Here is a 26,149-nt window from a genome sequence, read left to right as displayed (position 1 = left end):
CTCTGCCCCTTGACAGATGGAGCTGGAGCTGTCTCTTTCCCAGGCCTGACTCCGGCCTGACCATTCAGGACCTGCTCTGTGCATTCATGGCGGCGGCGGCGGGGGCGGCAGCGGGGAAGCGGCCCCTGACCCAGGCGATTTGGGTGGGGCAGTGTGAGGGGACGCGGGAGGGGAGACCCCACGGCAGGCCTGAGAGGCGGGGCCGGAGCGCAGGAGTGCGCAGAGGTGAGGACCAGGGCTGAGGGGTGGGGCGGGGCCGGGAGCCTCCACTTCCTCCTCCTCCCTTCCCACCCTGGCCCGTGGCTTCACCACCATGAGACTCAGAAAGGGGAAATTCTTGCGTTTAAAGTCCAGCAGGTGGAAGGTCAGGGCTGGGACACCTGGGTCCCTCGGCAGTGTCTGGAGACATGATGGGGACCGGAGGGAGCCTCGGGGCCTGGGGGAGCCTGGTGCTGCTGGTGAGTGCTCCCAAACAGGGGTGGGGAGCTGGGGTCCTGAGGGAGTAGGAGCTTCCCGGAGAAGGAATCAGGCTTCCGGCTTGTCAGTGAGCCTCACACCTGGGCTCTCAGATACTGCCGTCCACTGTGACAGTGAACTGTGCTTTCTGGCAAGACTCAGGCGTGCCCTCGAAGACCCAGGAGTTTGGGCCCCAGGCCTCCTCCCTCAGACCCAGGAGTCCGGGCCCCAGACCCTCCTCCCTCAGACCCAGGAGTCCAGACCCCCAGCCCCTCCTCCCTCGGACCCAGGAGTCCCAGCCCCAGGCCTCCTCCCTCAGACCCAGGAGTCCTGCTCCCAGCCCCCTCCTCCCTCAGACCCAGGAGTCCAGACCCCCAGACCCTCCTCCCTCAGACCCAGGAGCCCAGACCCCAGCCCTCCTCCCTCAGACTCTGGAGTCCAGACCCCAGCCCCCTCCTCCCTCAGAGACTAGACTCCCAGCCCCTCCTCCCTCAGACCCAGGAGTCCAGACCCTCAGCCCCTCCTCCCTCAGACCCAGGAGTCCAGGCCCCCAGCCCCTCCTCCCTCAGACCTTGAGGAGCCCAGTTCCCCAGCCCCCTCCTCCCTCAGACCCAGGTATCCTGCCCCCAGCCCCTCCTCCCTCAGATCCTGGAGTTCTGCCCCCAGCCCCTCCTCCCTCAGACCCAGGAGTCCTGGCCCCCAGCCCCTCCTCCCTCAGACCCAGAGGTCCAGGCTCCCAGCCCCCTCCTCCCTCAGACCCAGGAGTCCAGGCCCCCAGCCCCTCCTCCCCCAGACCAGGTGTCTGCCTCCTGGTCCCCAACCTCAGTATCTTCCCCCATTACCACTTTGCTGATTAACTTCCTGCCCCTCGTCTTCCAGAGCCATATTTTTCTGAATGTGTAACCATTATCCCCTGGCCTTATCAGTGGAGCCAACCCTAGCTCCTGGGTCCCTGGAGCCCCGCCCCTGCCACACTCCCGGCTGCAGCACACACACACCAAGAAAAGACAGATGGATGTTGCAGTGACCTTTGTTAGAGCAGAGCCTCGAGGGAGGAGACAGCTGGCTGTGTCCCTCCTCTCCCTCAGGCCCCAGTGACTTGGGTTAGGGCAGAGGACAGGAGGGTGGCTGGCCAGATCCCTCCTCCCCCTCCCCCCTGCCACCAGCCCTGCAGTCTCCCCTGGGTCAAGGGAGACGAGGCTCAGAGTCTGACTCTCCCCTCTGTGTTCTCCTAGGGCCTGTGCAGCTGGACAGGGGCCAGGGCGGCTGGTGAGTGACCCCTGCTGAGTCTACCGCCCACACGGAGAGGTTGCACCCAAACCCGTGTGAGCTCTGGTGTGGGGAGGTGGTCTCACGGAGGGCACGGTGATCCATGGCCGGCACTCAAGGGAACGGTCCTTTCTGGACTCAGGCAAGCGCTGGGCGTCATGGAAGGCCCAGTACGGACCTCCTGTGCTCACACCGGGCCCTCCTTCCTGATCCTCAGCCCCCAGCCCCGGCAGGAACCTGACTGCGGAGGCCCGGACCCCCAGCTCCATCACCCTGCAGTGGCAGACGCCCCGTGGCCTGGACCGGAGGCACCACACCCCCTGGGGCCTGTGGACCGGACGGGATGGCGGAACTGAGGCCCCACGCACGACCGACGCCAGTTTCACGGTGGACGGACTTGGGCCCAGGTCTCCGCATGAGTCTTCCGTGTGGGTGCAGCAGGATGAGACCAACAGCTCCAAGCAGACTCTGCAAAACAGCACAGGTGAGAGGCAGTCATGGCCATGTTCTCGACTTCTGCTTTTCCCAAAAGGTGGCCGGCAGCGACAAGGACATGGCAGGTTCTGTCGCCCAAGAGAAATTGAACGGAAGCCAAATGTGTAAATTTAAGTTTTCGATCAACCACTTTAATGTTTGTTTATTTATTGAAAGAGAGAGAGAGAGACAGAGCATGAGCAAGAGAGGGGCAAAGAGAGAGGGAGACACAGAATCCAAAGCAGCTCCAGGCTCTGAGCTGTCAGCACAGAGCCCAAAGCCGGGCTCCCACCCACGAACCGAACGGTGAGATCACGACCTGAGCGGAAGCCGGACGCTTAACCGACCGAGCCACCCAGGTGCCCCAATGTCAACCACTTTAAAAATAAGTAAAAAGATGGGTGCCTGGCTGGGTCAGATCAAGAGCATGTGACTCTTGATCTCCAGGTTGTGGGTTTGAGCCCCACATGAGGTGTAGAGATTACTTAAAAAGACAAAGAAATTGGGGCGCCTGGGTGGCGCAGTCGGTTAAGCGTCCGACTTCAGCCAGGTCACGATCTCGCGGTCCGTGAGTTCGAGCCCCGCGTCGGGCTCTGGGCTGATGGCTCGGAGCCTGGAGCCTGTTTCCGATTCTGTGTCTCCCTCTCTCTGACCCTCCCCCGTTCATGCTCTGTCTCTCTCTGTCCCAAAAATAAATAAAAACGTTGGAAAAAAAATTTTTTTAATAAAAAAAAGACAAAGAAATTTAAAACTAGTAAAATGAAACATGAAATCAATTATAAAGTGAGAATTTATTTCGCTCAATAGATCCAAAATATTATCATTTTTTAAAGTTTATTTAATTATTTTGAGAGAGAGAGAGAGCACATGTGCGAGCAAGTGGGAGGGGGCAGAGAGAGAGAGAGAGAGAGAGAATCCCAAGAAGCCTCCTCACTGTCAGTACAGAGATCGACATGGGGCTCAAACCCAGGTCAGATCATGACCTGAGCCAAAATCAAGAGTCAGATGCTTAACTGACTGAGTCACCCAGGCTTATCCATTTTCAAAAGCAGGCTCCACGAGCAACCTGGGGCTCGAACCCACACCCCTGAGATCAAGAGTCGCGTGCTCTACTGACTGAGTCAGCCACGTGCCCCCAAATATTATCAATATTATCATTTTGAAAAGTAATCGACATATAAAAGAACCAGAAGATAGCTTACATTTTTAAAATGTTTATTTCTTGAGAGAGAGAGAGAGAGAGAGAGAGAGAGAGACAGAACGAGTTGAAGAGGGGCAGAGAGAGAGGGAGATACAGAATCGGAAGCAGGCTCCAGGCTCTGAGCTGTCAGCACACAGTCTGATGCAGGGCTTGAACTCAAGAACCGTGAGATCATGACCTGAGCCGAAGTCGGACGCTCAACCGACTGAGCCCCCCAGGCGCCCCAAGATATTTTCTTAACTTCATACCTGCTCCTCAAAGCACAGTGTGTATTTTGCACCCATAGCACATTGTTGGAGCAGGAGCAGGTGCACTGCAAGGGCTCAGCGGTCACACAGAGCTTAGGACCCCTCCCGACCCCGCACAGTCCCAGCTTTCAGCACCCCCAGCCCTGTGAGAAACCTGAGGGGGGAGACTTGGACCAACAGCTCTATCACTCTGCACCGGGAGGTCCCCAAGGACACAGAGCCTCAGAGGTGCACCTACTGACTGGGTCCAGTGGCATGGAGACAGTGACAAAAGTGAGACCCAAAACAGGACCGTCACCAGTTACAAAGTGGGGAGTGGGGCAGGACTTCAGTCACTGTCCTCATGTGAATTTTCTGTTTGGGCAGAGAAGAACAAGGTTCCTGGCTCCAGGAAGACCCTCGAAGGTTCCTCAGGTCCCGCCCCCTGTTTCATTCCCTTTTGTTCTGCTTGAGGAGGAACCATGGAACCATGGGACGTGGACACCCTGACCCTCTGACTCTTCTTCTGGTTCTCAACCGTGTCTGGTCTTGACGATGCAAACTCCGATCGTCAGCTCCATCATCCTGACGTGGACAGTTTCCTCGCTCTAGAGCCGCTCTGGCCAATATAGCAGCCCCTCCCCCCGTCACCTCCGTGGGGCTATTTAATTTTTTTTTAACGTTTATTTATTTTTGAGACAGAGCATGAACGGGGGAGGGTCAGAGAGAGGGAGACACAGAATCCAAAACAGGCTCCAGGCTCTGAGCTGTCAGCACAGAACCTGACGTGAGGCTCGAACTCACGGACCGCGAGATCACGACCTGAGCTGAAGTCGGCCGCTCAACCGACTGAGCCACCCAGGCGCCCCCCGTGGGGCTATTTAAAATTCAGTTCACTGAAATGGAAAATCCAGTTTCATGTTTTATGTGCTCAAGAGCTCAGATGAGGGGGTCCCAGTCCCCCTCCGTATCCCCCTGGGATAGTGTCTCTTATACTGGGCCTTGGGACAGCATTTCCATCTTTGCAGCAATTCTGTTGGAAACTGCTGGTCTAGACCCTTGCTACTCAAACTCCGGTCCATGGGTGGGCAGTGCCGGCGTGTGCCGAGAACCGGCTGGAGATGCAGAGTCTGGGTCTCATCTCAGACCCACCGAACGAGAACCCGAATCTTAACGAGATCCCCAGTGTTATGTACGCACACTGAAGTTGGACAAGCACTGGTCTAGACCACACGCCTTACCTCTCCTGGGACCAGTAGTCGAGGCAGGACTGGACACTTTGAGGGCTAAAAATGTCCACTGACTGTACCCCTGATCTGCTCCCTTGCTGACACCGGACCCCTTTCCCTAATTTTTCAGGCCCCTATCCCGTCAGGAACTTGAAGGTAGAGGCTCAGACCACCAGCTCCGTCACCCTGATCTGGGAGGAGCCAGATGACCCTGACTTTCAGAACTACACCTACCGGATCCAGTGGACTGGGGGTGAGATACAGAACACAACCAGCACCAGCTTCGTGGTGGGCGGACTGCAAGCCGGGTCCTTGTATGAGTTTGCCGTGTGGGCAGAGAAAAATGGAGTCGCCAGCTCCCCGACAATTTGCAACGCCACCACAGGTGAGTGCCACCTGCTGCAGTTCTCTCTCTCTCCCCTTTAAAAAACGTTTATTTAGGGGCGCCTGGGTGGCTCAGTCGGTTGAGCGGCCGACTTCGCTCAGGTCGTGATCTCGCGGTCTGTGAGTTCCAGCCCCACATCTGGCTCTGTGCTGACAGCTCAGAGCCTGGAGCCTGCTTCCGATTCTGTGTCTCCCTCTCTCTCTGACCCTCCCCTGTTCATGCTCTGTCTCTCTCTGTCTCAAAAATAAATAAACGTTACAAAAAAAATTAAAAAAAAATAAAAAACGTTTATTTATTTTTGAGCATCTCTTTGGGTCACGTTGACCAGGAGTTGAAGAAAGAACATCACACGTTCTGAGCTGGGATCAGTCAGGGTCTGGGACCCTCTAGAATACAGACATTAAGACTAGGGGGTGTCTCTCCTTAGCCACCAGGACTGTGTAGGGAGCACAGGCACGTTGCCTCAACTGTGGGGACATTAGGTACCATGGAATGTGGACACTCTGGCCCTCCGACTCTTCTCCTGGTTCCCAACTGTATCACGGTCTTGAGAATGGAAGCTCAGGCCATCAACTCCATCACTCAGATTGGCAGGTGCCCCCTGGGCCCTGGCCTTTGGGACTACATTTATTGGGTCCAGTGAACCGGAGAGGGAGACAGAACTGAGACCCAACACTTATCCAAACCTTCAGCTTCACGGTAGAGGGACCCAAAACTGGGACCTTGTATAAATTCTCTCTGTGTGGGCAGAAAAGAATGAATTCTGTGCTGGTTCCAGACAAGAACCCCAGTAAGCCCCCCGATGACAAACATCAATGCCCACTCTCTCTTTCGGTGAGAGCTGAAGAACCAGCAAAGGTGGCACCACCTTTGGGTTCTGGGATGCAGCCACCGTCTTTACGGTCTCGCCGAGCCGTGCCCACATCCTGAGTCCACAGGAGAGAGGTGGCCTTTTCTGGGGACGGGCCTGTCTGGGAGCCTGCGGCTGAGCATAAGGCTTCAGTGTCCCGTCCCTACCCCCAGGTTCCCTGTCTAGAAATGCTCTTTAACAAGGCTGGCTGCCCCAGGAGGAGGTCCGTCCGTGTGTTTTGGACTCTCGTGGACCAGGGAGAGGATATTCTGACCCTCTGTTCCTTCTGCCAGTCCCCAACGCAGTGACGAGCCTCAGTGTGCAGAAGCAGACCAACAGCTCCATCACCTTGAGCTGGACAGCTCCCCCGGACCCAGATCATCCCCTCTACACCTACGGGGTCTCATGGGTCAAGGAGAGCGCCAGCGCCATTAGCATCCGGAACACCACAGATACCGGGATCATACTAACAGAACTGGAAGCTGGGAGCTTGTACACCATCACCGTCTGGGCAGAGAGGAATGAGGTCAGCAGTGACAACCGGACACTCACTGGAGCCACTGGTGAGACTCGCGCTGGTTCTAGACAGAGCCAGTACTATTGGGATGGGAGAGAGAGAGAGAGGGTTGGGGAGACTTTGGCGACCCCATCTAGCCTCATAGAACCTTGAGCTTGTAAGTCTGCCTTCTAGGAAGAGTGCGTCCTCTGCAGCCAGAACTTTCTAATTGCGAGGTCTGTCTTTGGGGATGAAGAGAGCCCCTGACCATCCAGCACCACCCCTCAGGAACCAACAAAGCCAGAAGACAGAAGGGCACGGCTCATCCCAGTATACTAGCTGAACCCCAAGCAACCCAGCTCTCAGCCTATATGTGAAGGGTTCCAAGTGTGACAGGAGCCAAAATTACCCCCAGGAACTAGGTTCACTGTGTGTGCATGGAGCCTGGAACTGTTTAGGCTTCGGATATTTGGGCTAAGAAGACTAAAGACAACAGGTCCGTCAAGAAAGAAGGGCCCGGGGGCGCCTGGGTGGCTCAGTCGGTTAAGCGTCCGACTTCAGCTCAGGTCACGATCTCGCGGTCCGTGAGTTCGAGCCCCGCGTCGGGCTCTGGCCTGATGGCTCAGAGCCTGGAGCCTGCTTCTGATTCTGTGTCTCCCTCTCTCTCTGACCCTCCCCCGTTCATGCTCCGTCTCTCTCTGTCTCAAAAATAAATAAACGTTACCAAAAAAATTTAAAAAAATAAAAATAAATAAAAAACGTTTATTTATTTTTAAGCATCTCTTTGGGTCACGTTGACCAGGAGTTGAAGAAAGAACATCACACGTTCTGAGCTGGGATCAGTCAGGGTCTGGGACCCTCTAGAATACAGACATTAAGACTAGGGGGTGTCTCTCCTTAGCCACCAGGACTGTGTAGGGAGCACAGGCACGTTGCCTCAACTGTGGGGACATTAGGTACCATGGAATGTGGACACTCTGACCCTCCGACTCTTCTCCTGGTTCCCAACTGTATCACGGTCTTGAGAATGGAAGCTCAGGCCATCAACTCCATCACTCAGATTGGCAGGTGCCCCCTGGGCCCTGGCCTTTGGGACTACATTTATTGGGTCCAGTGAACCGGAGAGGGAGACAGAACTGAGACCCAACACTTATCCAAACCTTCAGCTTCACGGTAGAGGGACCCAAAACTGGGACCTTGTATAAATTCTCTCTGTGTGGGCAGAAAAGAATGAATTCTGTGCTGGTTCCAGACAAGAACCCCAGTAAGCCCCCCGATGACAAACATCAATGCCCACTCTCTCTTTTGGTGAGAGCTGAAGAACCAGCAAAGGTGGCACCACCTTTGGGTTCTGGGATGCAGCCACCGTCTTTACGGTCTCGCCGAGCCGTGCCCACATCCTGAGTCCACAGGAGAGAGGTGGCCTTTTCTGGGGACGGGCCTGTCTGGGAGCCTGCGGCTGAGCATAAGGCTTCAGTGTCCCGTCCCTACCCCCAGGTTCCCTGTCTAGAAATGCTCTTTAACAAGGCTGGCTGCCCCAGGAGGAGGTCCGTCCGTGTGTTTTGGACTCTCGTGGACCAGGGAGAGGATATTCTGACCCTCTGTTCCTTCTGCCAGTCCCCAACGCAGTGACGAGCCTCAGTGTGCAGAAGCAGACCAACAGCTCCATCACCTTGAGCTGGACAGCTCCCCCGGACCCAGATCATCCCCTCTACACCTACGGGGTCTCATGGGTCAAGGAGAGCGCCAGCGCCATTAGCATCCGGAACACCACAGATACCGGGATCATACTAACAGAACTGGAAGCTGGGAGCTTGTACACCATCACCGTCTGGGCAGAGAGGAATGAGGTCAGCAGTGACAACCGGACACTCACTGGAGCCACTGGTGAGACTCGCGCTGGTTCTAGACAGAGCCAGTACTATTGGGATGGGAGAGAGAGAGAGAGGGCTGGGGAGACTTTGGCGACCCCATCTAGCCTCATAGAACCTTGAGCTTGTAAGTCTGCCTTCTAGGAAGAGTGCGTCCTCTGCAGCCAGAACTTTCTAATTGCGAGGTCTGTCTTTGGGGATGAAGAGAGCCCCTGACCATCCAGCACCACCCCTCAGGAACCAACAAAGCCAGAAGACAGAAGGGCACGGCTCATCCCAGTATACTAGCTGAACCCCAAGCAACCCAGCTCTCAGCCTATATGTGAAGGGTTCCAAGTGTGACAGGAGCCAAAATTACCCCCAGGAACTAGGTTCACTGTGTGTGCATGGAGCCTGGAACTGTTTAGTCTTCGGCTATTTGGGCTAAGAAGACTAAAGACAACAGGTCCGTCAAGAAAGAAGGGCCCGGGGGCGCCTGGGTGGCTCAGTCGGTTAAGCGTCCGACTTCAGCTCAGGTCACGATCTCGCGGTCCGTGAGTTCGAGCCCCGCGTCGGGCTCTGGCCTGATGGCTCAGAGCCTGGAGCCTGCTTCTGATTCTGTGTCTCCCTCTCTCTCTGACCCTCCCCCGTTCATGCTCCGTCTCTCTCTGTCTCAAAAATAAATAAACGTTACCAAAAAAATTTAAAAAAATAAAAATAAATAAAAAACGTTTATTTATTTTTGAGCATCTCTTTGGGTCACGTTGACCAGGAGTTGAAGAAAGAACATCACACGTTCTGAGCTGGGATCAGTCAGGGTCTGGGACCCTCTAGAATACAGACATTAAGACTAGGGGGTGTCTCTCCTTAGCCACCAGGACTGTGTAGGGAGCACAGGCACGTTGCCTCAACTGTGGGGACATTAGGTACCATGGAATGTGGACACTCTGACCCTCCGACTCTTCTCCTGGTTCCCAACTGTATCACGGTCTTGAGAATGGAAGCTCAGGCCATCAACTCCATCACTCAGATTGGCAGGTGCCCCCTGGGCCCTGGCCTTTGGGACTACATTTATTGGGTCCAGTGAACCGGAGAGGGAGACAGAACTGAGACCCAACACTTATCCAAACCTTCAGCTTCACGGTAGAGGGACCCAAAACTGGGACCTTGTATAAATTCTCTCTGTGTGGGCAGAAAAGAATGAATTCTGTGCTGGTTCCAGACAAGAACCCCAGTAAGCCCCCCGATGACAAACATCAATGCCCACTCTCTCTTTCGGTGAGAGCTGAAGAACCAGCAAAGGTGGCACCACCTTTGGGTTCTGGGATGCAGCCACCGTCTTTACGGTCTCGCCGAGCCGTGCCCACATCCTGAGTCCACAGGAGAGAGGTGGCCTTTTCTGGGGACGGGCCTGTCTGGGAGCCTGCGGCTGAGCATAAGGCTTCAGTGTCCCGTCCCTACCCCCAGGTTCCCTGTCTAGAAATGCTCTTTAACAAGGCTGGCTGCCCCAGGAGGAGGTCCGTCCGTGTGTTTTGGACTCTCGTGGACCAGGGAGAGGATATTCTGACCCTCTGTTCCTTCTGCCAGTCCCCAACGCAGTGACGAGCCTCAGTGTGCAGAAGCAGACCAACAGCTCCATCACCTTGAGCTGGACAGCTCCCCCGGACCCAGATCATCCCCTCTACACCTACGGGGTCTCATGGGTCAAGGAGAGCGCCAGCGCCATTAGCATCCGGAACACCACAGATACCGGGATCATACTAACAGAACTGGAAGCTGGGAGCTTGTACACCATCACCGTCTGGGCAGAGAGGAATGAGGTCAGCAGTGACAACCGGACACTCACTGGAGCCACTGGTGAGACTCGCGCTGGTTCTAGACAGAGCCAGTACTATTGGGATGGGAGAGAGAGAGAGAGGGTTGGGGAGACTTTGGCGACCCCATCTAGCCTCATAGAACCTTGAGCTTGTAAGTCTGCCTTCTAGGAAGAGTGCGTCCTCTGCAGCCAGAACTTTCTAATTGCGAGGTCTGTCTTTGGGGATGAAGAGAGCCCCTGACCATCCAGCACCACCCCTCAGGAACCAACAAAGCCAGAAGACAGAAGGGCACGGCTCATCCCAGTATACTAGCTGAACCCCAAGCAACCCAGCTCTCAGCCTATATGTGAAGGGTTCCAAGTGTGACAGGAGCCAAAATTACCCCCAGGAACTAGGTTCACTGTGTGTGCATGGAGCCTGGAACTGTTTAGGCTTCGGATATTTGGGCTAAGAAGACTAAAGACAACAGGTCCGTCAAGAAAGAAGGGCCCGGGGGCGCCTGGGTGGCTCAGTCGGTTAAGCGTCCGACTTCAGCTCAGGTCACGATCTCGCGGTCCGTGAGTTCGAGCCCCGCGTCGGGCTCTGGCCTGATGGCTCAGAGCCTGGAGCCTGCTTCTGATTCTGTGTCTCCCTCTCTCTCTGACCCTCCCCCGTTCATGCTCCGTCTCTCTCTGTCTCAAAAATAAATAAACGTTACCAAAAAAATTTAAAAAAATAAAAATAAATAAAAAACGTTTATTTATTTTTAAGCATCTCTTTGGGTCACGTTGACCAGGAGTTGAAGAAAGAACATCACACGTTCTGAGCTGGGATCAGTCAGGGTCTGGGACCCTCTAGAATACAGACATTAAGACTAGGGGGTGTCTCTCCTTAGCCACCAGGACTGTGTAGGGAGCACAGGCACGTTGCCTCAACTGTGGGGACATTAGGTACCATGGAATGTGGACACTCTGACCCTCCGACTCTTCTCCTGGTTCCCAACTGTATCACGGTCTTGAGAATGGAAGCTCAGGCCATCAACTCCATCACTCAGATTGGCAGGTGCCCCCTGGGCCCTGGCCTTTGGGACTACATTTATTGGGTCCAGTGAACCGGAGAGGGAGACAGAACTGAGACCCAACACTTATCCAAACCTTCAGCTTCACGGTAGAGGGACCCAAAACTGGGACCTTGTATAAATTCTCTCTGTGTGGGCAGAAAAGAATGAATTCTGTGCTGGTTCCAGACAAGAACCCCAGTAAGCCCCCCGATGACAAACATCAATGCCCACTCTCTCTTTTGGTGAGAGCTGAAGAACCAGCAAAGGTGGCACCACCTTTGGGTTCTGGGATGCAGCCACCGTCTTTACGGTCTCGCCGAGCCGTGCCCACATCCTGAGTCCACAGGAGAGAGGTGGCCTTTTCTGGGGACGGGCCTGTCTGGGAGCCTGCGGCTGAGCATAAGGCTTCAGTGTCCCGTCCCTACCCCCAGGTTCCCTGTCTAGAAATGCTCTTTAACAAGGCTGGCTGCCCCAGGAGGAGGTCCGTCCGTGTGTTTTGGACTCTCGTGGACCAGGGAGAGGATATTCTGACCCTCTGTTCCTTCTGCCAGTCCCCAACGCAGTGACGAGCCTCAGTGTGCAGAAGCAGACCAACAGCTCCATCACCTTGAGCTGGACAGCTCCCCCGGACCCAGATCATCCCCTCTACACCTACGGGGTCTCATGGGTCAAGGAGAGCGCCAGCGCCATTAGCATCCGGAACACCACAGATACCGGGATCATACTAACAGAACTGGAAGCTGGGAGCTTGTACACCATCACCGTCTGGGCAGAGAGGAATGAGGTCAGCAGTGACAACCGGACACTCACTGGAGCCACTGGTGAGACTCGCGCTGGTTCTAGACAGAGCCAGTACTATTGGGATGGGAGAGAGAGAGAGAGGGCTGGGGAGACTTTGGCGACCCCATCTAGCCTCATAGAACCTTGAGCTTGTAAGTCTGCCTTCTAGGAAGAGTGCGTCCTCTGCAGCCAGAACTTTCTAATTGCGAGGTCTGTCTTTGGGGATGAAGAGAGCCCCTGACCATCCAGCACCACCCCTCAGGAACCAACAAAGCCAGAAGACAGAAGGGCACGGCTCATCCCAGTATACTAGCTGAACCCCAAGCAACCCAGCTCTCAGCCTATATGTGAAGGGTTCCGAGTGTGACAGGAGCCAAAATTACCCCCAGGAACTAGGTTCACTGTGTGTGCATGGAGCCTGGAACTGTTTAGTCTTCGGCTATTTGGGCTAAGAAGACTAAAGACAACAGGTCCGTCAAGAAAGAAGGGCCCGGGGGCGCCTGGGTGGCTCAGTCGGTTAAGCGTCCGACTTCAGCTCAGGTCACGATCTCGCGGTCCGTGAGTTCGAGCCCCGCGTCGGGCTCTGGCCTGATGGCTCAGAGCCTGGAGCCTGCTTCTGATTCTGTGTCTCCCTCTCTCTCTGACCCTCCCCCGTTCATGCTCCGTCTCTCTCTGTCTCAAAAATAAATAAACGTTACCAAAAAAATTTAAAAAAATAAAAATAAATAAAAAACGTTTATTTATTTTTGAGCATCTCTTTGGGTCACGTTGACCAGGAGTTGAAGAAAGAACATCACACGTTCTGAGCTGGGATCAGTCAGGGTCTGGGACCCTCTAGAATACAGACATTAAGACTAGGGGGTGTCTCTCCTTAGCCACCAGGACTGTGTAGGGAGCACAGGCACGTTGCCTCAACTGTGGGGACATTAGGTACCATGGAATGTGGACACTCTGACCCTCCGACTCTTCTCCTGGTTCCCAACTGTATCACGGTCTTGAGAATGGAAGCTCAGGCCATCAACTCCATCACTCAGATTGGCAGGTGCCCCCTGGGCCCTGGCCTTTGGGACTACATTTATTGGGTCCAGTGAACCGGAGAGGGAGACAGAACTGAGACCCAACACTTATCCAAACCTTCAGCTTCACGGTAGAGGGACCCAAAACTGGGACCTTGTATAAATTCTCTCTGTGTGGGCAGAAAAGAATGAATTCTGTGCTGGTTCCAGACAAGAACCCCAGTAAGCCCCCCGATGACAAACATCAATGCCCACTCTCTCTTTCGGTGAGAGCTGAAGAACCAGCAAAGGTGGCACCACCTTTGGGTTCTGGGATGCAGCCACCGTCTTTACGGTCTCGCCGAGCCGTGCCCACATCCTGAGTCCACAGGAGAGAGGTGGCCTTTTCTGGGGACGGGCCTGTCTGGGAGCCTGCGGCTGAGCATAAGGCTTCAGTGTCCCGTCCCTACCCCCAGGTTCCCTGTCTAGAAATGCTCTTTAACAAGGCTGGCTGCCCCAGGAGGAGGTCCGTCCGTGTGTTTTGGACTCTCGTGGACCAGGGAGAGGATATTCTGACCCTCTGTTCCTTCTGCCAGTCCCCAACGCAGTGACGAGCCTCAGTGTGCAGAAGCAGACCAACAGCTCCATCACCTTGAGCTGGACAGCTCCCCCGGACCCAGATCATCCCCTCTACACCTACGGGGTCTCATGGGTCAAGGAGAGCGCCAGCGCCATTAGCATCCGGAACACCACAGATACCGGGATCATACTAACAGAACTGGAAGCTGGGAGCTTGTACACCATCACCGTCTGGGCAGAGAGGAATGAGGTCAGCAGTGACAACCGGACACTCACTGGAGCCACTGGTGAGACTCGCGCTGGTTCTAGACAGAGCCAGTACTATTGGGATGGGAGAGAGAGAGAGAGGGTTGGGGAGACTTTGGCGACCCCATCTAGCCTCATAGAACCTTGAGCTTGTAAGTCTGCCTTCTAGGAAGAGTGCGTCCTCTGCAGCCAGAACTTTCTAATTGCGAGGTCTGTCTTTGGGGATGAAGAGAGCCCCTGACCATCCAGCACCACCCCTCAGGAACCAACAAAGCCAGAAGACAGAAGGGCACGGCTCATCCCAGTATACTAGCTGAACCCCAAGCAACCCAGCTATCAGCCTATATGTGAAGGGTTCCAAGTGTGACAGGAGCCAAAATTACCCCCAGGAACTAGGTTCACTGTGTGTGCATGGAGCCTGGAACTGTTTAGGCTTCGGCTATTTGGGCTAAGAAGACTAAAGACAACAGGTCCGTCAAGAAAGAAGGGCCCGGGGGCGCCTGGGTGGCTCAGTCGGTTAAGCGTCCGACTTCAGCTCAGGTCACGATCTCGCGGTCCGTGAGTTCGAGCCCCGCGTCGGGCTCTGGCCTGATGGCTCAGAGCCTGGAGCCTGCTTCTGATTCTGTGTCTCCCTCTCTCTCTGCCCCTGCCCCGTTCATGCTCTGTCTCTCTCTGTCTCAAAAATAAATAAAACGTTAAAAAAAAATTAAAAAAAAAAAAGAACGAAAGAAAGAAGGGCCCAGAAATAAGGAAAGACCCTGCCTCGGTCTGCTCACCTGAGAAAGGTGATGCGTAGGACCCAGGGCGATAGACTCAGGACAGAGATGGCCCCGGTGATCCTGGTCCCCACCTGGCCTCTTTTTTGCAGTTCACTCTTCTTAGGAAGTGGACTCGTCTGGTGACTGAGGGGTCAGGGGAGGTGGGCAGGCTCAGGCGGGAGGGTCCTTGAGGATACACCCGCCCCCTTGACCTCCCGTCCTCCCTCCTCAGCTCCCAACACAGTCATGGATCTACACAAGGAAAACCAGACGAGCAACTCAATCATTCTTCGGTGGAAGGTCCCCACAGACCCTCACTCTCAGCTCTACACGTACTGGGTCCAGTGGACCCCTGGGGGACATCCCCAGGGACAGCAAGACCCCCAGGGACATCAGACCAACCACACAGGCAGGACCAATGACAGTTGGTATGAGGTGCAGACCCTGGAACCCGGGACTCTGTACACCTTCAGCGTGTGGGCAGACAGGAACAACGTGACCGGTTATGTGCAGAGCCTCCTTGCATCCACAGGTGAGATGGGCCCCCTTCTACCTTGTGGGAGCTGAGGTTGGACCTTGGGGTGATGGGAGGGGAGTGGACTTCAAATCCCATCAGGGCATGGGGTCATGCCTTGCTAAGCTGCAGTGATACAGAGAGCCCAAGGGCTCATGGGAGTGGTAGTCCGAAGGGATCTGTTGCGTGTCCATTGGGGGAGGAAAGAAAATGAGAGCTGAAGAGAGGTGTTTTGGTTTTGGGAGGGAAAGGATGTGCTAGTTCTCAGAGAATTGGCACCAGCGGCGGGAAGTGGGGGTCGGGTGGGGAGATGGAAAGGCACCCTGTATGGCTCCTACTGACTCCTCCTGTCCCCTCCACCCAGCCCCGAGCCCAGTCGCCATCACCTCCTGCATCAGCACCTCTGGGGGCCACGGGGTCATCTTGACCTGGTCCTGCCCCGTGGGAGGCTACGAGGCCTTTGAGTTGCAGGTGGGTGGACAGCGGGACTGCCAGAATGTATCGTCCTGTGGGAGGGGCGTGTCTGTGTGGGATCTCCAGCCAGCTCAGTCTTACCCAGCCACCGTCACCACCATCTGGGATGGAATGAGGGCCCCGTCTGCCCCTGTGACCTGCCACACGGAGAATGCAGGTAAGCAGCTCCCCACGGGGACAGAGCTACGGTGAAAGGCTCTCTAGATCCCATCGGTCTCTGTTGTGAAGGAGTCTTACCTACACAAGGGGTCCTTTGTGTTTCCCTGTTTGCTTTCTTTGCTGCTTTCTTCAAAACCGCTTTCTTGAGATATGATTCACATACCATACAATTCACCCACTGACAGAGTACAGCTAATGGCTTCACTACACCCACAGGACTTGGCCAACCCATCACTCTTACACTATTTTCATTACTCACTAAAGAAAAATCACCTCCTTACACCATCAGCCCCTAATTCCCTCACTTCCCCACCAACCTGGCCTCGGTAATCTCAAATTTATCTTCTGTCTCTATAGATTTGCTTGTTTTGGACGTCTCCTAAAAATATCATCATCCTTCTGTGATGTATGTCATCGGTCTTTGGTGGCCGGCTTCTCTCACCTGCTGTACCATTTCTAAGGTCCATCAATGTTGTAGCATGTATCGGTGCTTCATTGCCTTTTATTGTTAAATAATATTCCACTGTATGCAGAGACCACATTTCGTTTATCCGTTCGTCTGTGGATGGGTCTGTTGGGTGGTCTCCACTCTTTGGCTATTACGAGTAATGGTGCTATGGACATTCATGTACCCATTCCTGTGCAGAAAGGAACTTTCTTTCTCTTGGGTATATCCCCAGGAATGGAGTTGTGGGATCAAGTACTTAACTCTGTGTTTATCTTCTGGAGAAGTGCCAAACTTTTTTTCCCCAACACGACTGCACCATTTTCCACTCATCGGTGGCGTATTTGGGAGAGGTTTGGGCCTCATACTTAGTAAAACTCTGATCATATACCTTTGATGGTGGCCCTAAGCTTCACTGGGCCCCATCTGTCACCTTCTATGAATCAGGACCTCTTATAAGATTGCGTCTCTTATCTGGAGAGAGATGGCAGGTTGGGGCAATGATAGATAGATGCCCAACTGGGCTTCTCTGGTTCCTGCTGCCCAGGAATGTCTCTTGCTTAGCAGCAAAGAGGGTCTCTGGAAGGGAGAGGAAAGATGCCTGTGTCCATGGGGACCAGGTCCATTAGGGGAATGGGCTGTGTGAGACCCTTCTAGAGCCTGTTGACAGGTCCTCGTAACCAGGGCTGTTGGGAAGCTGCATCCTGGGGCCACGACAGCTGATGGAGGCAGGCTGTGGGCTGGAGTCTGCTCCAAGACCAGATGTCTAAGGACAGACCCTGAGGGATCTGTGCCCATTAGAGCCTGGGGCCAAGACTGTGGTCACCACCACTGCAGGGGTGCCCTTCTGCTAGCAAACAGAACCTCTGAGCACACGAGTCTCTGTTCTGGCGGGAGGCATCAATGCCGTCAATGTGGTTTCTCAATCTTGACCCTACTGACCTTTGGGGATGGATCGTTCTTTGCTGTGGGGGCCGTCCTGTACATTGTAGGATGTTGAGCAGTGCCCCTGACCCCTGCCTGCTGGATGCCAGCGCAACACCACTCCCATGGTGCCAACCCAGAATGTCCCCAGACATCGGTGACAGAATCGCCCACGCCGAGAATCATTAATCTGGGCCGAGGAGGGGAAGAGGCACTTTGGCAGCCAGGTTACCTGAGCAAATGATATCTTTGGACCAGGCTCCTCGGGAAAGTTGGGTGGGAGGTGGGGCTCTATCCAGAGGCCCTCTCCTCTCCTTTCTCTGCCCTCGCATCTGCCCTGTCAGCCCTCCGGTCACAGTCTGGGTGAGGACAGAGGTAGGAGAGACAGGTTGCCCGTGGAAGAGGCTGACTCCAACGGTCCCCGTACCTCCTAACCCAGGGGTCATCGCCGGAGCCGTCGTCGGTGTGGTCCTGTTTCTCGTCCTGGTGGGCCTGCTGATTTTCTTCCTGAAGAAGAGGTGGGACTCGTCACAGGGCTGACTGACCGTCTTCGGGTGGGGACGGGGTGGCAGGGAGAGGGTGAGGATCCCTGTTCCGGCCTAACCCCCCCAAGCCTTCTGTTCCAATGTCTCTTTCCCAGGCACAAGAAGAGGCAGAGGAAACCGGCACCCAAGGCTCTGGGCTCCAGGTAAGCAGAAGGCGTTGGAGAAGCATCTGGAAGAAGCACTGTCAGGTCAAATCGAGGGGTGCTTGCTGGTCACCGGATAGGTCAATGGGTGGGCTCAGCGAACCCCGACACGCAGTGCTCTCTGCCCCAAGGATCACAAGCCTTTCATCGCCCCCCTCCAGCCTGGGCCAGGGGCTCTGGAACCAACTCCAGCTCTGGGACTATGTGCCTCCAACAAAAGATTCACTCAGCACGTGTATCATGTGTCAGGCACTGTTCTAGGCACAGAGGACACCGTGAGAGAAACAAAGATTCCTGCCTTCGCGAAGCTTACATTCGAGCACAAAAAAATCATTAATAAACAAGATAATAGAGGTTGTGATACAGGAGGCAGTAGAGCAAGAGGTGGCGATAGAAAAGGTAGAAGCCGATTTTATTTTATTATTTTTTCCTTTTGTTTTTGAGAGAGAGGGCAAGCGGGGGAGGGGCACAGAGAGCGAGAGAGTGAGAGTGAGAGAGAGAATCTCAAGCAGGTTTCATGCCCAGCACAGAGCCCGACGCGGGGTTCCATCTCCCAACCGTGAGATCGTGACCTGAGCTGAAAGCAAGAGTTGGACACTTAAACTCCTGAGCCACCCAGGCGCCCCAGAAAAGGTAGAAGAATATTTAAGATAGGGTGTTAAAATTAGAGAAAATTGGAGAAAATTGTCCAGGTAAAGCCATATCAAGAAGATGACTAAGAGGAAGTCATTTGTGCACAGACTCATGTGCACATCTTGGGAAATGGCGTTCCAGGAAGAGGGGCCAGCAGGTGCAAAGGCCCTGGGGCAGGAGCATGCTGGGAGCGTTTAGAGAATATTGGGTATCTCGGCGACTGAGCAGAGTGGCACCAGAGTGTCACGTGGGGGAAGCGGGTCCAGGAAGAAGACAGGAGCAGAACTAAATGCTGCCGAGCCATCCCTCCAAGGATGGACTGAAAGGCGGCCCTTAGAATTGGAGATAAGGAGGGGCACCTGGATGCCTCAGTGGGTTGAGCGTCCGTCCGACTTCGGCTCAGGTCATGATCTCCCAGTTGGAGGGTTCGAGCCCCGCGTCGGACTCTGTGCTCACAGCTCGGAGCCTGGAGCCTGCTTCCGATTCTGTGTCTCCCTCTCACTCTGCTCCTCCCCCACTCATGCTCTGTCTCTCTCTCTCTCTCAAAAATAAATAAACATTAAAAAAAATTTAGGGGCACCTGGGTGGCGCAGTCGGTTAAGCGTCCGACTTCAGCCAGGTCACGATCTCGCGGTCCGTGAGTTCAAGCCCCGCGTCGGGCTCTGGGCTGATGGCTCAGAGCCTGGAGCCTGTTTCCGATTCTGTGTCTCCCTCTCTCTCTGCCCCTCCCCCGTTCATGCTCTGTCTCTCTCTGTCCCAAAAATAAATAAACGCTGAAAAAAAAATTAAAAAAATTAAAAAAAAAAAGAATTGGAGATAAGGAGGCAAATAGGATAGGGGGGCTTTGGGGAAAGGGGTCACTCCCCTGTGGAGTGGTGCTGCAGACACCAGGCATTGGTGATGTGGAGAAAAGAAGCAGAGAAAACTGGTGTGTGTGAGCAGTTTAAACGTGCACGGGCTGTGTTAACAGGCTTTGTTGTTGCTTAGGTGTGATAAAGGCAACAGATCCCAAGAGGGGAGTCCTCAGTAAGTCACACAGGCTCAGTCGGGAGGCAGGGGAGGTGGGGACAATGGTGGGCAAGAGCCTTAGTTATGGTTTCCGTGGGAAGGAATGGGTAGCTCGAGGCCAGTGCAATGATTTGGGCGAGCTCCGGGGTGTAAGGGCTGCCTCTGGTTGTCAGGCACCCGGGCCTGAGGGCTGAGGGCAGGTGCATAGTGGCTCAGTGTGTGACAGCCACATGCACGAGGTGGTGGGCGTGTGGGATTGACCACTGCTCAAGAAGGGGGCTGGACTGGCCTCTAGCCCCCGGCCTCCGAACTGGGTCAAGACAGTGTTTATAAAGCTGTCTTACAGGAGGACGAGCAAGAAGGAGCTAGAGCTGCGTGAGGTCAGACTTTTTAAAAAAAAATTTTTTTTCAACGTTTATTTATTTTTGGGACAGAGAGAGACAGAGCATGAACGGGGGAGGGGCAGAGAGAGAGGGAGACACAGAATCGGAAGCAGGCTCCAGGCTCTGAGCCGTCAGCACAGAGCCCGAAGCGAGACTCGAACTCACGAGCTCACGCTGAACTGACGGAGCTACCCAGGCGCCCCCACATTCCCACTGTGGTGCAGCTGTCCCCACCGTCTGTCTCCAGAACTTTTTCATCTTGCAAAACCCAAACTCTGTCCCCATTGAACAGGATCCCCCCTCCGCCTCCATCAGCCCCTGGTGCCCCGCCCGGTCTACTCTCTGTCTCTGGATTTGACTCCTCTAGGGACCTACCTCACAGAAGTGGATTCACACAGTATTGGTCCTTCTGTGACTGGCTTATCTGAGCTAGCATAATGTTCCCCAGATTCACCCATGATGTGGCCTGTGTCCCAATGACCTGCCTTTTTTTTTTTTAATGTTTATTTATTTATTTTGAAAGAGACACACAGAGAGAGTGAGCAGGGCAGGGGCAGAGAGGGAGGGGTCAGAGAGAGAATCCCAGGCAGGCTCTGTACTGTCAGCGGGGCTCGATCTCCTGAACTGGGAGATCATGACCTGAGCCGAAATCAAGTCTGACGAAGTTAAGTCTGATGCTTAACTGACTGAGCTACCCAAGTGCCCCATATTTGAAAAAAATTTAAAACACTGAATTGATAGAACCTGAGAACAGATATTGGTTGCCCGAGGCAGAGGGTGGAGGGTAGTTGAGTCGGGACAAGGGGGTCAAAAGAAATAAAGAGCGACCCCCCCCCCCAAAAAAAGGCCCAGGGGTGTCTGGGTGGCTCAGTGACTTCAGCTCAGGTCATGATCTCACGGTTTGTGAGTTCAAGCCCCACGGCGGACTCTGCTGACAGCTCAGAGCCTGCTTGGGCTTCTGTCTCTCTCTCTGCCCCTCCCCCGCTTGCTCTCTTTCTCTCAAAATAGATAAAAATAAACTTAAAAAAAAAAGCCCTTTCTTTTATCCCAAGATCACAGGGCCAAGGGAAGTTAAACTCTGCCCTTTTCCCTCAGCCTCCTGGAGAACATCCCGGCACAAGACTTTGCTGCCCACGTGAGGAAGAACGAGAAGGATGCCAATGGCGGCTTCGCAGTGGAGTACCAGGTGTGGTGACAAGCGAGGGGCTGAGCTGAGCCCCACGTGTCCACCCCAGACCTCGCCACACCTTTCTTTGCTTATGCAAAAAAATTCAGGCACAATTATGTTTTTGCCTGTGACACCGTTACGGGCCCTCGGGTCAGCCCTAAAGAAACACGTTGGTTTCCCCGTGTTGTGTCTTCTGTCGCCTACCTCTCTGGTCCCCACTGTCCCCCAAGCCTCCCCAATGCCCTGCGGGGTGATGGTACACGTTTCTGTGGGTGCTACAGAATTCCAGGGCGCGGGGGTGAGTGGGGCGGTGCTGAACGGGGGTGTCCTCCGGGGAAGATGGAGAGACTCCAGGGTCCATGCTCCCCCCCTCTCTCTCTGCCTCTGCCCGCAGCGATTGGCTCTGGAGGGCACCAAGCAGTCTCAAATGGTGGCCTCAGCTCTCGAAAACAGTGCCAAGAACCGTTACCGAAATGTGCTGCCCTGTGAGTCTTAAGGCCTCTGCTGACTTTACCCCTGGCCGTGACTTTGTCAATACCCCATCCCTGGCCCCTTCCCTTATTCCCTATGGGACACAAAGCTCTTACCCCCTGTGAGGGGGGCACCCGGCCCATTCCTCCCTGCTGAGGTCAATCCACCCTTCTTAGGGCTCCCAGAGCCTGTGTACCCTCAGCGTGACCTCTGTCCCTGGGTCTCAGTCTTGTCTCCATACCTTCCTGGGTCTCCCATGCCTGTCTCTGCTTCACTAATGCTGGCCTCTTCCTCTAGACGACTGGTCCCGGGTGTCCCTGAAGCCCCACCAGGAGGAACCAGGCTCCGACTACATCAACGCCAGCTTCATACCTGTAAGGTTGTGGCTGCGAACCGGGAGGGCGTTGAGCAAAGCTGAGCAGAGAAGGACTGGAGGCTGGAGGGGGTTGTGACTTGCCTGTTTTCTCCCATCAGGGTCTCTGGGGCCCCCGCGAGTTCATTGCAGCCCAGGGCCCCCTGCCCCAGACGGTGGCTGACTTCTGGCGCCTGGTGTGGGAGCAGCAGAGCCGCACCCTGGTCATGCTGACCAACTGTGTGGAGTCCGGCCGGGTGAGGGATCCGCAGGGTCTAGGTGTTGAGACTTGACCTCCCATGTGACCCCAACCTCCTCCAGTACCCTCAGCCCATCCATTGGTCCGTATAACCCAGTGGCCTTGAGAAGGAGGGGTCCTCCTGGCTGGGATGAATCTACACCTGGCCGCCTGTAGGTCTCGCCTCATCACCAGGCACTGAGTACAAGAGCCCCGGTGTAGACGGGCATCAGGACAGGTTCTCTGACCTCTCAGTCGTTCCCCAGGTGAAGTGTGAGTACTACTGGCCTCTAGACGCCCAGCCATGCACATATGGGCACCTACAAGTGGCCCTGGAGGGTGAGAAGGTGCTGGAGAACTGGACAGTACGAGACCTGAGGGTCCGGCACGTAAGTCTGCTCCACCCTGCTAGCCCCACCCCGACCCTCGCTCCCTCCCCCAGAACTATCTGGGCAGTTGACTCCTCAGAACCCCTCCTGAAGCCTAAACTTCCGTCACTGTCTCAGGGGACCACAGTGTGTCCAGGGATGCCCCCCACCAGTCAGAAACCAGCCCACCCTGGGGTGCTGAGCGCTCCCTCCCCAGCCTCCCCTCCCTCTCTCTAGATCCAAGAGCAGAAGACACTACGTGTACGTCAGTTCCACTACATGACCTGGCCAGACCACGGCGTCCCCCACTCCCCAGACCCCTTGCTGGCCTTCTGGAAGATGGTCCGGCAGTGGCTGGACCAGACCGTGGAGGGAGGCCCCCCCATTGTGCACTGCAGGTGAGGACCCGCTGGCTCTAAGAGAACGGCCCCTGCCGGTTTCAGGAACCAGAACCTTCTACAGGAGATGGAAGAGAGGATGAGGGGAATGCGTCGGTGGAGAGAAGGGAGGAAGGGGTGAGGGGCAGGAGAGAGAAACAGTCAAAGGTTTTGAGAAACATTTGAAACACCTCCACTGCACGCCGGGAACCTCATCCCGCCCATCACTCTCCTGTAGTCCATACTGAAGACTGTAGAGGAGGTTATGGGCGGGGGGGAGGAGGGGACGAAAAGGGGCTTGCTCCAGAGTGGCCGACAGCCTCTGAAATGGGGGCTCTGGTTACAGTGACAGTTGCATTCAGGGAGCACGTACCACCAGTGACGTGATGGAAACTCCGCAGTCACGGTCTTGCTGGTCCTCAGGGCAACCTCATGACCAAAAGGGTTTCCTCCCCATTACAGAGCTGGGGAAACCCAGTCAGAAAGCGTACGTCTTGGGTTCAAGGCGTAAGGGGTCAAGCTGATGCCTGTGGTGGCACTCTTACATTCTCTGCTGCCGCCCTGTCCCGGGATAGCAGCCCCTGGAGGTGTCCCCAGCAGGGGGTCATCCCCTTCCCCAAGCACAGAAGGGACTCCTGCGTAATGGTTAAGACGATTGATTTGAACCGGAAAAAGGATCGAAGCACTGGTTCATTCCACCATGTGGAAGAACCTTGATAACACGGTGCTGAGTGAAATGAGACAGACACGACAGGTCACATGTAGTAGGATCCCGTTTATGGGAGACGTCCAGAATAGGTAAGCCCACAGAGCCAGATTGATGGTCACCAGGGGCTGGGGAGAGCGGAGAGTGGGGAGCGACTGCTTAGCGGGTACAGGGTCTCCTTCTGGGGGGACGAAAGTGTCTGGGAACTAATTGGATGTGGTGGTCACACAACGTCGCGAATGTACTAAATGGCACTGAACTGTTTACTTTAAAATGGGTTTATGTTTAAAAAATATTTTGGAATGGTCAGCTTGGGAGTTCCTTTTTCTCGTGTGTCAGCTCCAGAGTGACCTGGGACAGACAAGCGACCTTACTGCTCTCAGCCTCCATTTCTCCATCTGTAAAATGGGTGTGCTGTTAGCTCCTACTTCTCAGGCTTGGGAAAAGTGACAAGGACGCATAGGGCATTGGAGGCAGGGCCGGGCAGACAGAAGGAGCTCCAGGCAGAGTCACACACAGTGGCTTTTACCACTTACACGGTATCCCCCCAGAATGCTATCTTGCTGAATAATATACTCTGATCCCGGATGCTCCAAAAATAGATCCCTCCAATCAGCCAAGACTCCCCCTTCCTGTGGCCTGACCCCTTCTTGTTCCTGCCTAGTGCTGGCGTGGGCCGCACGGGCACCTTCATTGCCCTGGACGTCCTGCTGCGGCAGCTGGAGCGTGAGCGTTTTGTGGGAGCCTTCAGCTACGTGCGGAAGATGAGGGAGAGCAGGCCTCTCATGCTACAGACTGAGGTGATGGGGTTCCCGAGGGCACAGGGGGGTGGCGGTGGGGCCTGGGGGGAAAGCAGGCCCAGGCTCAGAAGGGCACCCCTCACCCCCTACCCCGTGCTCCTCCCCAGGCCCAGTACGTGTTCCTGCACCAGTGCATCCTGCGGGGTCTCCAGCAGTCACCCCTAGCCCCAGCAGAGAAAGGGGCTTCGTACGTGAACCCGCTGTATGAGAATGTCTAAGCCACAAGAGAGTTGAGACCCCAGTGGAGACTCAGACTCTGGTCTCCACTTGAGCCCAGATTCCTGGAGCCCTGGGAGAGCAGAGGGCTGGGGTCCCAGACACCTGAGTCTTGCAGGAGGAGGGGAGGCCTGGGTGTCTAAACTGTTTCCCTGGAGGACAGAGGGCAGGTGGGAGCGGGTATCCTGGATTCCTGGTCCCTTGGAGGAGGAGGGATGGGAGCTAGGCTTTCCTAGTTCTTCGAGGGAGGAGGAGGCTGGAGGCCTAGGCTGCTGGATTCTGGGGAAGGTAGAAATTCGCGTCTGGAACTCTAGCTACCCCTGGTGCAAAGGCAGACACGATCCATCCCATTTTTTATTCCAGAAACCAAATCTGTCTTCTAGGATCTGAGATTTCCCTGCACCCCACTGCGTGTACATATCTTTTTCTTCTATCCCATAATTTATTAAATCACTATTCTCCCCCAGAGGTGCTTGCTATAGTGGATTTCTGGGTCTGGAAATAATATTGGGGTGGGAGTGGGGCTGGATTCCTGATGTTTAAGCACTGAGGTAAATGTCCTAGGGAAGAAGCGAGACCCATAATTTTGCACCCGAAAAAAAATGTGTTTGGATGGTTGAGTCTCTTAGAGAGGGCTGGAGGTCCACACTGTATTCCAGCGTCTGTCCGGTTCCTGAAGCCAGGAGCATAGGGGCTTGCTTCCTGGGCCTGGTGCTAGGAGATCCTAGAGGGTGGGGTGATGTCTGGGGCAGATCCACTGGAGACTTTCACGCTGAGTCTTGTGTCTGGATACCTGACTACTTGGGTACTTGGGTCTCCCGAGACAGACTCTGGGGTCCTAGGACAGGGCATCCTGGTGGGGGTAGGGGTGGACAGAGGGGGCCTAGATGACAGACAGTTGGACAAGAAAGCAGAAAATCCACTGGGACCAGGGTGAATATCCCTGGGCACCCTGGTGGCTCCTGGCTGGGGGCGGGACAAGGGGAGGGACGGGCTCTCCATCTACCCGAGACCTAATACGCACGCGCGTGCACACACACACACACACACACACACACACACACACACACACACACAGCTCTGCCGCGCCCCCGCCCCACCGGGCTCAGTGATCAGCACCCAGGACAGCGCCACCCGCCCGCGTGCGGGGGCGGGGTCCGGGCGGGGCCAGCGCCTGGGCGTCTCCCGGGAGGGTCCGGTCCAGCCGCTGAGCAGGTAGGAGCTTCTGGGACCCCCTCCTTAAGGCCCCTGCTCATCCTCATCCCTAGAGAGACAGGGCATGTGGCGTGGGGGGACACTAGGGAGGGCCCGACAGGAGTGGGAGGGCTGGAGGCTGAAACGGGGAGACTGCGATTTAGAGACAGGTGTGGAAACAAAGAGCAGAGGGGAGGGAGGAGCAGGCAGGGGGGAGGGTGGGAGACCCCGGGACACAGACCAGACCACAGGCCGAGGGCCAGAGAGACGCAGATAGGGGGGCAGCGAGGGGCCGGTGGGGGAATGGGCAGAAATCGGGAGTGGAGGGAGAGGTGTGGAGGCAGAGACGGTCATGAGGACAGGTGTGAACACAGAGCTCG

At 55.3% G+C, this 26,149-nt stretch overlaps 1 protein-coding gene across 1 annotated transcript; it reads left to right on the top strand.

Annotated features, from left to right (window-relative positions):
* Nucleotides 1–312: 312 nt before the first annotated feature.
* PTPRH (protein tyrosine phosphatase receptor type H) lies at nucleotides 313–25,033 on the top strand. The gene is made up of 21 exons (XM_047101003.1): nucleotides 313–458; nucleotides 1,692–1,725; nucleotides 1,943–2,209; nucleotides 4,987–5,241; nucleotides 6,385–6,654; nucleotides 8,205–8,474; nucleotides 10,025–10,294; nucleotides 11,845–12,114; nucleotides 13,665–13,934; nucleotides 14,884–15,183; nucleotides 15,530–15,796; nucleotides 17,607–17,685; nucleotides 17,808–17,855; nucleotides 20,975–21,065; nucleotides 21,442–21,532; nucleotides 21,816–21,892; nucleotides 21,993–22,127; nucleotides 22,375–22,497; nucleotides 22,714–22,874; nucleotides 24,224–24,359; nucleotides 24,467–25,033. The coding sequence occupies exons 1-21, from the start codon at nucleotides 408–410 to the stop codon at nucleotides 24,575–24,577; spliced, it is 3,576 nt and encodes a 1,191-aa protein (XP_046956959.1). The 5' UTR covers nucleotides 313–407; the 3' UTR covers nucleotides 24,578–25,033.
* Nucleotides 25,034–26,149: the final 1,116 nt, after the last annotated feature.

The sequence above is a fragment of the Lynx rufus genome, unplaced genomic scaffold (assembly GCF_022079265.1).
Source record: "Lynx rufus isolate CCGP_SWC_20201006 ecotype Redwood Valley unplaced genomic scaffold, mLynRuf1.p SCAF_54, whole genome shotgun sequence".
NCBI lineage: Eukaryota > Metazoa > Chordata > Mammalia > Carnivora > Felidae > Lynx > Lynx rufus.
Note: the sequence above shows the minus strand (reverse complement) of the source record. Positions and strands in the feature narration are given on the sequence as shown.